Source organism: Lepidothrix coronata, unplaced genomic scaffold, assembly GCF_001604755.1.
Source record: "Lepidothrix coronata isolate B3197 unplaced genomic scaffold, Lepidothrix_coronata-1.0 Scaffold35, whole genome shotgun sequence".
NCBI lineage: Eukaryota > Metazoa > Chordata > Aves > Passeriformes > Pipridae > Lepidothrix > Lepidothrix coronata.
Genome location: NW_016690215.1, coordinates 414,296 through 429,646, shown reverse-complemented (window position 1 = coordinate 429,646; position 15,351 = coordinate 414,296). Strand labels below are relative to the sequence as shown.

The window sequence follows — 15,351 nt, the reverse complement described above, 5'->3', positions numbered from 1 at the left end:
CAATCTGCCTTTTTGACCTGGTATGAATTACAAATTTTACAATAAGTTTTATAGGAAATTAGTTTTTGCTGATATACATATCAGCAAGTAATTCTTTCTTAAGCATTTTGAGCAACGTCTCATAAAAACTTTTTGAAACTTATAAAAAGTTTAAAAATGTCTATGTTAATTTTCATTACCATGAAACATTTTTCATGTTAGTGTAACAAGACAGGTACTAACTTCACTTTTTTAAGCCATAAGCTACATATGATGATTAAATTCATGGCAGCAACTGTATGCAACAGAGCCATTATGAGTAGCACTTTTTTCAAATGGTAGCCAAGAAAACAGCCTGGAACTCCTAAAGCTATGTTATCTGATAACTCTGCCTTCTGAGTACATCCTTGACTGTGGGGGTCTGTTGAATTAGAGTCTGTCCCACTTTCAATTTGTCGTGTTTTCTTGCCTGAGTGACAGACTCCTGTCTTGCCCCTGCAGGCTTGCTCATTAACAAACTAAGAGCATGTATATTGTACACTTTCTGTTTTAGAGCCTGTTGATAGGGAAAAGGGCATCTCCACTAATATGTCACCAATACTCTTGCATTCCTAGAGCTGCCAGTTTCAGAGGAATATATAAGACTCTTTCTGATGAATAATTTCTCTTCTTTAACTAGGAGCACCTCCTCCTTTTTTTTTTTTTAACCTGCTCCCTCACAGTGACTGAATCCCAACTGTATTAATTTTTCTTATTTCTAAGGAGGAATTCAGTGGAGTAATAGGAATTCAGCTGCTGGATGGAAAATGCTTCAAGATAGTCCATGACCTAACATGAAGCAGTACTTACAGCATCCAGTCTACAGAAGAAATCTTACAGAAGAATCAGAGTGGAGCAACCTACAAGTGGAAGTTACACAAGTATATTGGGATTTCTATCAAAGAGATCAGAGAAAACATCAGTACTTAGTCTCCACTCAAGCAATATGAAAACAACCTGCATAGTATCTACCACATAAGGACCAATCTGAACTGCTGAGGTTTGGCAGTTACCACTTGTAGGGCATTTCTCAGGACCAATCTGACTAATTTTTCATGTCTTACACTTGTCCTACCCTGCCATTTCCTTCAAGCACTCAATGAATCATCATTAGCAGAATGACTCTGCTCAGCACTGGGCTTTCCCATGTGGGTTCTCAATGCTTTGTGCTGTTTGTGTGTTGTAGATGTTGAAGGATATGTTTATCAGCAGGTTTCTCTGCTTACTGGATTTGGAGGGCAACAGCACTTAAGCGGAGGTACTGCTGCTGAGATTGGGTATCTCCCAAACCAGACAAAGTCTGGAGATGTAGCAGTGTCAGTAAGGTATCTTATGAATTTCAGAAACCCAGTGAGTTTTCTTATCAGGCTGCAAAAATCTGTAAGGGATTATTTTCACTAACTCGGCATAGGGGAAAAAAAGTCCAAACAACAACGACGAGAACAACAAAAACAAACAAACACAAAAACAAAACCAAAAATCAACCACCAACCAACAACCCCCCCCCAAAAAAAAAAACAACAGGAAAAAAAACCCAAAAAACAGGCAAACAAAAAAACCCAAACACTTGTGAGAAAAGCCTAGCTGGCTATGAAGTTTAAAGTAATTTACAATTGCAGTTCCTTTTTCTACCACATTCACTCATGCAGAACACAACTGTTTTGATACATTCGTTTTTGCTTTTGGTAAATATTTCCAGGTTTGATTTGACAGTATGTTGCTCTGATGGTTTCTCTTATCTTTTTGGTGCTTGGTGCTTGTTCTGCAAGTTAAGCTGTATTTACACACAATGTTTCTGTAAAATATATCAGTATGTCAATATGAAAAGAGACAACATACTATTGTAAGGATAAAACCCAGTTTCTTACTTACATTCTCACCTCTATCTTAATAGACATCACCAGAATGTATAAAACACTCACGACACTTTCTCTAAAACAGAGATGACTGCAGAGCATACCTGTCAGAGGGTAACTGTGCCTCCGCAAGTTTGACTACGGTAGGAAATATATCCATGTTACTTGTTGGCTCATCAATATAGGCACCAGCCTGTATCACTCCAGGCCAACGGAGAAGACCTGGCACACGAATACCTCCTTCCCAGTTTGTTGATTTTCCACCTGTAAAATTAGTTTTGTTTGCTGAGAAATCAACTTCTTAGATAATGCTCCCTCCACAAGATTCAATTTCCAAACATTAAACATTCTGCTTAGTTAGAATCTTTCCATTAAATGTATTTATCTTATTTTTACTTTGCTAGATTTTCCACCTAGAGTAGTACTTTATCACAGTAAATTTACTAATATGTATTAGTATTTAGTATAAATAAACTAAATAAACGTATTTAGTTTACAAAAAAGTAAACAGTTGCAGGAGATTAAAAGGCACTTTACAGGAATCTACATATAGAATTTGGTCTAGATACAATAATAATGGCCAGTCTTCGCGAGCGAAGATTTGGGAAAGGTCATTAACCCTTCGAGCCTGCGCAGTGGATTTTTTAGGTGAGACACAGCGTGCGCTGAACTGAGCCCACCCTTTAATCCTGAGGTTCATCTGCCGGGGCCGAGCAAACTTGGACAGTGGCAGTGAGGTCCCCAGGACATAGGTTTGTTTAGAGTGACCTTCTCTTAGATGGATTGCCTTACAAGGCTGACGAGCTCCATCTGCCCGGGGGGCTGGGAATCGAACCCGGGTCGCAGTGGTGAGAGTCCTGCACCCTGACCACTAGACCACCAGAGGCCCCTGGTCTAGATAGTGTGTCCCATAACCCACTTTATTCATATATCTCCCCTTTTCAAATAAAAAAAAAAGAAAAAAAGAATTACAACAAAGAACTTCAAGAGTTCTGTTTCCTCAGCCTCTTTAACCTCCAAAACACCTCATAGATGTCTATACCTTTGGTGCCAAGCTCAGGCCTTGCTATATGTATATGTTATCTATTTTACTGAGTCCTCGATGATCTTTTCTATTTCAGCGATAGTGGTTTCAGAATCCACCTGGTTTTCTACAGGTTTTTCACTGTTCGTAAAGGTAAATAGTAACTTCAAGATAGAAAATTCTCTTTTGCAGAGATATTTACCTATATATATACATATTCTTGTGGCTGAAAGAGTATTAGCTCATGAGTCCCTGTTATATCAAATTTCTGCTTACATTTTCCATGGGTTTTATCAGAATTCATAATATTGAATAGTCAGAGACACATCTAGTCTGCAATCAGAAAACTCAGACTTTCTAATATCCAGCATTATGTCAAGCAACAATATTTCCTTAAGCTGTTTTTGGAAAACAGTGCCAAGATCAGATCTCAACAAGACTACCTGTCTTCTAGAGCACTGTTAAAAGTTTACTCCTGTCAGTGAGTCAAATCTGATTCCATTCACATGATAAAGTGTTTGGCTACCTATTCTAAAACTCAAGAATGAGATGCATGTACTATTTTTGTTTACATTCTTGTAAAAAATATGATTTTTCAAACCAAAAATGTAAATTTAAGTTCATAAAGTTGCTATCTGGGGAGGTGTAGAACACCTGTTGCCTAGCAAAAGGAAGTGTTCACCCAACAGTATGCTGCTTAGTTGTTAATTTTGTTAGGTCAAGGTCAGAGTAGGTCTCAATAGACTGTGTACATCTTCTGTAGAAAAGATTATTCCTGTACAACAATCATTAGGTTTTTCAAAGTTTGGTGGGATTAGGTGTTAGCTAGCAGGAAAAGGTCAAGACTGAGCTATGGTGCATAGAAAATCCTGTTGAGTGGGAGTAGTTAAATCCAAATCAGAATTCAAGAAAAGCACAAGGACATAAAATTACAGATATCTTCAAATTAACACACTTTCTGTGAACAGCTACGCCAGGGAGATAATTTAGTTCATGAGCCAGATCCTAGTTCTGTGTACACATCACAGCACCTTTTTGGCTGAACAGTATCAAGACAGACTCCAAGAGTTGACCTATACTGTAGGTAGCTTTAAGTGTGAGGTTCCTTATATTTCTGTGTACAGAACCCAATAACAGTGCTAGCTAGATTGGATTGCTTAAGTAAATTCTCATTACACTGTTGTCTCCTGTGTAATCTGAAGACAGAAAAATTTCAAGATAAGGGGTGAACCTGATTCCCACATGCTGGAATTCTTAAAACCTGGATATTGTGTCACTTCCACAGCTCTTAGGTTGACAGTGCAATTTTCTTGAATCACTACAGAAAAGGTCAGAAAAGTTGCACATTACTCAAGCACAAAGGAACTCTGCAAACTCCGACTCTCCACTGTAAGATACAAAAAGCAAAATTGACTCCACAGTAGGGCTATATCTTCACTTACGTCTATGAAGAAGTGACTGCTGTTTTCCTTTCAAAAGGCGAATTGGAGCATAATTTTTTTATAGCTCTGGAGATTGGGAATAGCAGGGAACCAGGGCAGGAATTACAAGTCACTGCAGAAGACTGTCTTCTATTATCTATGCTTACGTGGTATTCATTTTTATTACAATAGTGTTCAGCGACATCACTAGAGCTGCTTAATGCCATTATGTGATTACAAATAGCTTGACATATATGATTTTTAAAAATCTAGCTGTTAAACTTTGTTCAAGCATTCTTTTCTGCATTCTTTTTTCCTAAAAAAAAAAAATTAAAGTTTTTACTCCTGATGCTTGAAACATGAAGCAAACATCAAAATAGCTAAAATATGAGAAAGGCAATAAAAAATCCACAAAATATCATTATTTAAAAAAAATCTCTTAATATTAAGGATCTGACTCACTAGTTTTGTATTTTGCTTGGACTTGACAATACTGAAATGGAGAAAAGACAGCAACCTAGTAGTCTATATGCCTTGCAAACTCTAGGCAGCCTAGCTATATATTATTTTTGTTCTCTTAAATTCTTATAAAAGTTTTTTTTTAAAGCATAAGATACACCAAGCTGCATCTTCATGCTTAGCTATCTATGCTTTCTGAGTGGTGGCAGAAAGCATAGAGTGGTTCAGTGTTATATTGAACAATAGCCTATGTTTACCTCTCCTGAAAAATCCACAGGAGCAGGCAAAATACATAACTCTCTGCAGTCATCCACAACATGATGTCAAATTTCCATTATATCCACATTTTAAATCTTAGCTAAAAGAATACATCTTTTCTTTTTCTCCCTCTGGTTTAAATTGACTGCTATTATCTAACTCTGGGAATAGAGTTTTTACAAAGGATGATATATAAAGGGGAACTCTGTGGTAAATTGCTATTAACATGAATGATAAAAACTATTTTAAATACCTTTCTTAGATCCTGTGGATTATAATCATATTACCCTTTCCTTCCTTCATATATTCTTATTAAAAAAAGCTTCTAAATCCAATTTATTATCTTGAATAATACAGAAATACAAAGAAATTAATTATTCCACCCATATGTAATATACTTTATGCTACAAATATCAACAATCTATTGTTTACTTTACAAAACGATCAAAACCCAATTTATTTTCAATGGTAAATTCACTCTTTATTTTACTGATTTTTAACTTGTTTCATGTACTGGTTTTGCTAATTTTCAAGCTGTTCTTGTACAGGTGAATGGAATAGATATGATTCATTTGGACATTTCCTCATCCAACCTTTCTTCCAATCAAAGGAAATGATCTCTCAGAATACTTTTTGTTTCAGTCAAAATTACAAGATGGGTTGATCATTTAAAAATCTTGACCACTTCAGAGAGAATATAAAAATACAGTACATTTGAAAAAAAAGGTAAACTTCTGCTTTCATTCAAGTCAAAAGTGAAACTTCAATAAATATCCCTAAATATGCCATAGCGTGGTCCTTGGGGCCAAAGTAGTGGTCATCTTGATTTCTCTGTGGCTTACAGGTAGGAAAAGTTTACTAATAGCTTCAAGAAAATCTGCTGAACTAACTTGTCACTGAGTGTATAAACTTATATTAAAATAATAAATTGGAATGACTTATTGGATAATTGATTCCTCCAGTTGTTGTTTAGGTCTCACAGATCTGTAGTAGATTAAAAAAATCAAGGTTTAAGTCCTTAGGAAACACTCATCATTATTTTTCATGGATATTAACAAATAACGATGATAATATCTATTTCTAAGGCACAAAGCACTTACAATGAATGTTGTTCAAATAGTTTGCCATTGTCAGTGTTGGACTCCACTTCCACTAGCAGCAGAACTCACGACCTACTCTGGTGGCACAACGGTAGCCTAGGGCCTGTATGCATTGCACTAAGTTCTTCAGAAGTACAAAGACAGACAATGTTTCTAATGCACAGGTCTGAGGTACAGGAAAAATATATGTATTCAAAAGAAGCTGATGGTAAGAGATGCAAGGAGACTCCACAGAAATCCTGTACATAACAGAGTGGGATAGACATCAACAAGTGACAATGAGGGAGAACTTCTACTGTCTGCATATGTACCAGTGAAATAGCATAACGAGAAAAGGTGTGGAGAAAAGTTTTTATTGTCTTTACTGTTTACTGCTATAGATTATATACACTGAAGCCAGTTCAAGAAATTACTCATTAAGAAACTAAATAAAAATTACCACAAAATATTTAGATTTAAATTCTCAGGGTACCACAGAAGAATATAGTGCCATCCTTTAAGCCAGTAATCTTACACTGGTTGTTTTTCCCATGGAGAAAAAATTCTGTTAATTTATTTATTCTATTCACCTTATTTTAAAGTAGAGATCTGAAGTATTTTGAAAAACTAACCTTATTTCTGTTTCTAAAGGAAAGCTATGGTGACTAGCTCAAATGAACATGCTTCAATGGGACAATTAGTGAAAACCACCTAAGGAGAAGTCAGTGCAGGTATCCTGGTAATCATATACAAAACCAATACCTCAGTGTTCCATCCCTTTCAACAGAGAAATGTCACAGAACTGAAAAAAAAACACAAAAATTACACAGAAAGTTTTAAGAAGAGACTTTGGTTACACATAATAGTGTCAATATTTCAATCTAAAAATATTAATATTAATGTATTATCACATATGCATCCAGGAGTACATCATGAGTTCAAGTAAAAAGACCTTGAGTTGTTGGGAAGAAATTCTTATTAAAATAGCCACTATTTTTTGCTTTAGAAGCTGTATCTAAATCTAAACCTTTTAAAGATCTTTGACAAGGACCTTCAGGAAAAATTACTGGAACATTAATCATGGGTTAGGAGACAAAAGGTTGTCATGAATCAAAATCTAACAGGCAGGAAACAAAAAGATTAAACAAACAGCCTATGACCCTTTCCAAAAGCAAGTCAATAGTAAGGTACCTTGATGCTACTCTGTGTTAAGCTCCTTACTATTTTAATATATTTCCTTCAGTTTTGAAAGAGAAGCGAGCCATGGAATTGAAAAATCCACATGACACAAAGTATCAGAGGTTGATCAAATTCAGAAGAAAAGATAATGCCCTTCACACTAAGTTGGATGAACAGGAAACGATGCAACTTCAAATTCTGTAAAAATATTTGCAGCACAATGAACATTGGAGAAAAAAAATAACTGAACTAGAGTCTATGGTCTTAGCTATTCAGACTGTAACTTTCATTGCATACTTTCGAAAAAGAACCCATACAAAGACTAAGGCTTTATGCATATCTGTAATCAGTAAGATACAAAGTCAATAGGATGAAATGGATAATATTAAGAAGTTAAGTATATGGACAAGTTGACACTTAATGGAAAAAACCAAAAGGTTTTGACCTGTAAAGTCTTTTTAAAAAATACATCGCACAATTAGAAATAATTCACAGAGGAAAATAACAAGAAATTTGGGACAAGGAAAAAGTCATCAATTAAGATCGATAAGAGAGACAGAAGAGACAATTATCTTCTGAATGAGGTATTAAAGGCAAGGAGGCACCAGAGAAGTATTTAAAACAAAGGTAAACCAGGGAAAATATAAAACCTTTTCCCTCCTTTATCCTATATCAGAGAGTTGAAATGAAATGAAATTTACAACTGTCCTATTTCAAAATAGTAAATGAAAGCACTGTGTTCTCATTGACAAGTGATATAGGCTATGCTCAGAATTTAAAAAGACTCAGAGTAGAATTTCATTTCCATATGATGAAAAATTATATAACTAATTCTAAAAACTTTTGTGGAATCTCAGTTGTCAGGATTCACATCTTTAACCAAGGTCATACTATCTAGGATTAGAAGATCTTCTTAAGGATTTTCTTATTTACTACATAGATTCTGATCCTGATAACTAAATGTCAGAAAAAGGCCACTGGGAAGAGATTTTCATCCATCACTTCAATATTACTATATAATGTCTTCTGAAAAAAGATACTGCAGAGATAAACCAGACTGTGTATGGCAGCAACTGCTTAAACACTGGTTAGCTCTGGTTTTCAATTTCAAGGGCTATCCAAATTTATAGAGACTGTTCCATAGTCAGAATCCAGGGCAATAAAGCCTTCAAATAGCAATTTCCCCTTTTTGCATCCAGTCTTGTAGCACTGGCCTAAGTCTCCAAACACCTCTTAAATTTTATCATTGGTGCTTATTTGGCTGGATATCAAGACAAATTACTGAGTTAGAATTGTGGAGATCTGTTGAGAGCTTTTGATTCTAGGGCAGAACCAATTATTGCTGAGCGTACCGCTCCAGCTCTGACAAGAGGGTTAAGTGGCTTGATTCATATTCGCATTTATACAGCACTCATATACAAAAAGATAAGTAGTGGAGATTGACTGGCAGAAACAGGGAGAAAGGTCATATATGTCTCCCAGTTTTTTAAACTACTCATCAGATGAAGCAAATTCCTAGTGTGTGCACACATGAGCACAAGCAGCATAAAGATGGTCCTTTTGCTTTTTTAGGCACACTGCTATATCAGTGCCTGAGACTTGGGACTTCACAGGTCTGGTCTCATTAACTCTGCCAGAGATTTACACACCTCTAACACTTTTCATCACACATGACTTTTAATATTAATAAATTCCTATGTATGAAAATTGCTAATTATGCAATTAATTGATCATTTCCACTTCAGCCCTTTTGAAAATGATGCATAATATACCTGTTAAACTAAGGACGGATATGGAGATGGAGGGAGTGGAAGATAAAGCAGAATTAATTGTATTTTTAAATGATAGAAGGATATTCAACTGATTGCATGGGTCTTTTAATTTCTTTTTATTTTATATGAATGTCTCTCATCAAATAATGATTTTGTTTCTTACAGTGTGATTATTTTCTAACCCATTGTATATTACATTGCTAGCACAGCACAGTAAACAGAATCACAGAATGACAGAATCAACCATGTTGGAAAAGACCTCTGAGATCATCAAGTCTAAACTATGACTTAACACCACCTTATCAACTAGACCATGGCACTAAGCGCCACATCCAATCTTTTCTTAAACAGCTTCAATGGATGGTGACTCTACCACCTTCCTGGGCAGCCCATTCCAATGCTCAACCACTCCTTCTGTGAAGAACTTCTTCATAATGTCCAACCTAAAAACTTCACTGGCACAGCTTGAGACTGTATCCTCGTGTCCTGTTGCTCATTGCCTGGGAGAAGAGGCAGATACCCACCTGGCCTCAACCTTTTTCACATAGTTGTACAGAGTGATAAGGTCTCTCCTGAGCCTCCTCCTCTCCAGGCTAAACAACCCCAGCTCCCTTAGCCACTCCACACAATTCATAAAAAAAAAAAAAAAAGAAGTCCCATTATTACCCAAGTAAACCCATCAATCAGATTTTTTCATGAATCCAGGTAAGACCTATTTCAAGTTTTTCTTTGTTCTGTAAGTATGAACACAAAATTTTGCAAGGCTTGAGAGAAAAGACTTCATTCAATCAAAGTTCCTCAGCAAGGCATATTCCCTAGTGTATTTGTATTTTTTTCCCTCCTCACCATTTATCCTGTATCTTATGTCTGGCACTCGAGAAGGCAAATATTTTTTAGAGCTTCTAAAACACCTCAGGCTGTGCCTACAGCTACAGATATGTAACCATATGGTTCCTTAATTACTTAAATCACTATGTAAGGCCTGTGTGCTAACGTTCAAGGTACATTTCACTCTGGTGTTAGCCCAAGGGGACCCATCTGATAGACAGACCTCGTGACTTTGGCATTGCTTGTTTTGCTGCTGTAGCATTTCCTTGGCAATTCTCTTAAAATATAAGGGTCGTTTCTCAGATATCTATTGACTAAAAACTGTGGAGTCTTCTCACTTGAAAACCTCATTGTATTGTTATTGCTTACTTTGTGTGCCTATATTTTTTCCTTTCTGAAGTTTTGCAGATGATATAAAACTGGGAAGCTACCATCCAGAAGGACCTTTAGAGGCTTGTAGAAATGGGCCAAATGGAACCTCATGAAGTTCAGTAAAGGAAATACCAAGCCCTGCAAATGCACAGCAGTAACCTCTAGCACCAACAAAGTCTGGGGGATGACTTGCTGGAAAGTAGCTCTGCAGAGAAGGGCCTGAGAGTCCTAGTGAACAACTAGTGGAACATCAGCCAGCATTGTGCCTTCTGGCAAGGAAGGCCAAAATCATTCTGAGCTGCATTAGGAAGAATGTTTCCAGCAAGTCTTATTCTCTGCTCAGCACTGGTGAGACATACCTGGAACACTGGGTTCAAGTGAAGAACTCCCCAGTACAGGAGACGTGGGCATACTGGCATGAGTTCAAAAGAAGGCCACGACAATGATTATCCAGCTGGAGCATTTGACATATGAGGAGAGACCGAAAGAGATGTTCAGTCTGGAGAATGCTTATCCAGCTGTATGGATTTACATGAATAAAGAGGACAGAGCCAGACCCTTTTTTGTGGGGCCCCTTGACAGGACAAGAAGCAATGGGCACAAACTAAAGCACAGAAAGCTTCATCTAAACATAAGAAAAAGATTTTTTTTTTATGGTAGGTGTGATTAAACACTGGAGAAAGTTGCCCAGAGAGGCTGTGAAGTCTTCATCACTGGAGATTTTCATAACTTGACTGGATATAGTCCTGAGTAACCTGCTTTAGCTGACCCTGCTCTGCAGGGGCTAGGACTGCAGACACGGGGAGATGCCCTCCAAACTCAACTACTATGAGATCTTTTAGTTCTGTGATACTATATAGAAAAAAAAATCATACCTAAGGGCAATTTACTTCTTTCTCTCTACAACTAAAAGTTTTAAGTTTGGTAAATGACTTTCCAAAAATTGATGGATTTCTTTGATCTTGTCCCCTGGAATATGAGTTGAAAACAAATTACACAGCTACTACCCAGTGAAAGAATGAAAAGAACTTAATCTCTGGTAAAAAAAACCAACAAGAATACTCACTGAATTTTATTAAAAAGAATGAAAACAAGCATTCTTACTGTATTTCAATAAGATTGAAGATTTGACCTTGTCCACAAAGTACATTACAGTTTTGGTGCAAACCCAAGGAGATGATAGCTTTTCTCCTTGCATTTTTCAAGAATAATCAGAGAATGTTCACCTTTATATATGCCATTGTATCCTCCATGGACTTCTCCAGCACTAGAAATTTCTTCCACATGGGCCCCTTGGTCAGATGTAAAGTATACAAGAGTTTTGTCACTCAGATTATGTTTTTCCAGCACATCCAGAACTTGTCCTAGGGAAAAAGACAATAAATAAATACAAAGAAAAAAAAAGGGACAGCTTTAGTATCTTTGAGTGGCTTTTTCATTAGTCTTGGCACACATAAATATTTTTTTCCTTATGCCTTTTTGAGACCACTTTCCACATAAACTCTATTATACATAGCAATTGGCACCATGCAGCATACAGTAGGAGACAACTGCACAAGGCGTTTTGCAATCAGGACCATGGTTCGATTGCTGCAGGGTTTCTTGAAGTACAAAATTAGAAGATTTGTGCACATCAGAGAAAAGGGCTGATCCACAGAGAGCCTGTGACCTTTGGAAGCAGTTGGTCTCAATCAAGGAAGTCCCTCAGCAAGAAGATTCAAGCTGCTGAGGATATCTGAAAGTGTTTCAGCATGCAGAATAGAGCTCACAGTTTGGGGGTAAAGCCTTGCTGCCTAGCAACTATAGAGGCAGCATGGCAGAAATCTCAGTGTGAGCATTAAGACATTCTGGAAAAAAAAAAAAAAAAAAGGAAGAGAATGTATGTAGTGCCTTTGGAGACCACATGGTTTCATTATCAAACCTATTAATCAGTCCTTAATATCTCATCACATAAGAAGACCTCAACTAAACTCAAAATGTGTTAGGTAATAAACACACACAGGTGCATGTATTTAAAAGAAGTATCCACATGGATACGTTTTGTAACTGTAAGGCAACATGGGCTCATGTTTCATTTTCACAAAAGGCTCCTCCCGCTACCTTGGCACTGTGGAGAGTCTTGCAGTGTACACAAAGTACATTGAAACCCATTCGGACTGAGTTCCTTAAAGGGTGTTTATGAATGAGAGTGAAGTTGCTATTTGTAACTTGCTCCAGTGAATTTTATACTGATTAGGAATCTAAAATTATTGGTCCTGGAAAATGACCAAAACTTAAGAATATAATTCTTCACATCAGCCTGCCAATGGGCTCTAACCTTGTCCTTTAAGGATCTCAGAACATTTTATCTTTAACCTTTTTACTTAAACATTCAAAAATGGTCCAATTTGAATGTTAATTTTGATTTGTTCAACTGTCCACTAAGAATTAATTCCTCATCTAATGCCCAATTATTATGTCAAAGAAGATGAGATAAGGACTTTTAAATTATTTTCAGATCATCATTTCAGTTGCTATGTTCTTTTTCTGGATAAGGAGTAGTTAGTTTCTTATTGCTACTATTTCTAGTTGACTTTTAATGTTCTAGCATTCTAAAACTGCCTTGTTAAAACGGTTGACTGTCTTCATTTCTCATCAGCTCAGATGACTGGATCATGAATAAAGGAACACCAGCAGTTAAATACCTATTCATCTTGTATGTAAACTAGAAGCAAAGAAGAAATGTAAGAGTAGGAGAATTTGTTTATGTAAATTTTGAAGCCTCGTGGGAGTTGAAATTTCCCAACAGAGATGAGGAAAATCTGTTACAAAGGCTGACATTTTAAAGTTGGTGGGTTGAGGAAAAATCATGCAGATCCATCTTGCTGCATAAGGTGGACTTAGTGCCAGAAAAGAGAGAGGCAATTTCCCATTTGCTTCTGAGATTCTTTGGAGAAGGTACTTGCTAAGTAACTACAATATCCCTTGGAAAGGTGGCAATGATGATAAAAAAGCAGAGTATAAAGATAAATTAGGACATTATGTGTAGGTATTCAACCACATGACCTCCAGAGTTCCCTTCCAACCTATATCAATCTACGACTTCATGATATTATGACAATAATAATAAATATATTGTGCAAAGAAATATATGTACAATGACGCACACAGCATTTTTTTATGTGCGCCATTTTGCTTTATGAAACTGAACTTTCAAATTCATCGATATTAAACAAAATTAAAATAAAATTAGAATTGCACTCAGCATATCAAATTAAATGATCTCTGGTGATCAGAGACATCAGTAATCATTCAATAATAAATAAGAAGCAATGAAAAATGTCTTGCTATCACAGATAATTAACCTAAAATTTAAAAATTAATATTAAATATGTAAGACATTATGATGATATTTTTATTTAGTTTTTGTAATAGAGTTGAGTAGCTTGACCTTGCCTGGAAAAAAAAAATTCTGACACTCAAATGTTTCCCATTTTAGAAAAAATAAACCTCAATAAAATGTATAGAAATTCTCATTTAAAACTTGTTGAACTCAATGGTAAAACCTTCATTTCCTTCAAATGGATTTTTAAACCAAAGAGGATTGGCTACATTAGGGTTAATGAATGAATGCTAAAATCACAATTTATTTTAGAGCAACTACATTTTTTAGTATAGGTGGACTAATAGTGGTAATTCAAATAACATTATTGTCAGAGAACGGCAATCACAATGCACTTGCAGAAATGAAGCAGAACTTCCATTTCTATTTTGATCTTGAACACTGACACCTTCTAGAATGAAAAATATAAATAAAGAGCAAAGTATGTGCTGCCAGGAGATAAGTCACATTTAAGTGCATTTGAATAAGGTTACTACTGTTCACTTAAGCAATACATTCATTTTTTAGTATTTCTAAATGGTAACTAGAACAGAAAAATGAAAATAATGCCTTGTGGACCTCTATGAAGAGATACCTTTTATTTGCAATATTACATGAATTTTGGAAGCAAATACTACCATGAAGGAAAAACACAACCTTTACCATTTTTCTCATAAAAATTTAATTTCTTTTTAAGTTTAACTCATCCACTCTCACTACTTCTGTATATTTTAGAGACTTTAGAATTAAGTTACAATTGATGTATAAACATTCCGAGGCAACGGCAGTTAACTATTTTATCTGCCTTTGGAAGAGGTGAACTGTAAAAAGACCTTTTATAACTGTTGACTAAAAAGAAAAGATAGGCAACTAACTCGAAAGTAAATGCCTTCATATTAGACATCAAGGACAGTAAGACAAATTGTACCCAAAGTGCTAGACATGCAACTACATGAGCAACACACTTTAACGAATGTGGTGAACAGATAAATGATGTCTGCGTAAGAGATGATGGTAAAACTGTATTGCTTCACCCATAAAATATGATGGGAAGTATGTTACATGTCACGTGCTCTTGAATCACAGGAATGGGGCTTCAGCTGGCTGAAGTTCTATTGCTGGTTGCAGAGAGCAATACAAATTTTAATAGCATTTTTGCATGTAAAGAGTTTATACAGGATATGAAACTCTGGGATAGATAAGTCAAAACATCAGGAAAACCATAGTTTTGTTCAAGCAACAATACCTTGCTATCCCCAGAGTAGGAAATTATCAATAAAAATGGAAAGAGTTTTGATTGGAAAAGCTCACTCGAAAGCCATGTTCTAAAGAATTAACAGCTGCACTGATCTCTGTGGATGGTACCATTTACATTTTTTCCGATTTAAACAGAACATATTTGGAAAGACAACATTTCTGAATATCAAAATCAATCTAACTGAAGGAGCTGCATAATTTCTGAAGCCATTTAGCAACTAGAATTTCAGATCAAGTTCCTCCTACTATAATCATTTTAGCAATATATATCACAATGTACGTGACTACCATTGTAGCAGACAAAGGTATTAGATCATTGGACATTTTCATTTCTTTTATACTTTTTTTAGGTTAAGGACACCGTTAAGATGTTACCTGTTTTAATTAGTACACCAGTGTTCGAAAATTTAAGTAAAACTCCCTCCACAGTATAAGACTGCTCTCTATATTCAGCTCTCCATTCTTGC

General features: G+C 35.9%; 1 protein-coding gene across 5 annotated transcripts in view; it reads right to left on the bottom strand.

The window, feature by feature from the left end:
* Positions 1-15,351, bottom strand: part of STS (steroid sulfatase (microsomal), isozyme S) — a 140,842-nt gene that overhangs the window by 29,398 nt on the left and 96,093 nt on the right. For all 5 annotated transcript variants that reach the window (XM_017812292.1, XM_017812291.1, XM_017812290.1 and 2 more), the window contains 2 exons: positions 11,493-11,630; positions 1,979-2,138 (listed from right to left, as the gene is read on the bottom strand). In XM_017812292.1, coding sequence (XP_017667781.1) covers positions 1,979-2,138; positions 11,493-11,630 — 298 coding nt within the window. The remainder of the gene's footprint in view (positions 1-1,978; positions 2,139-11,492; positions 11,631-15,351) is intronic.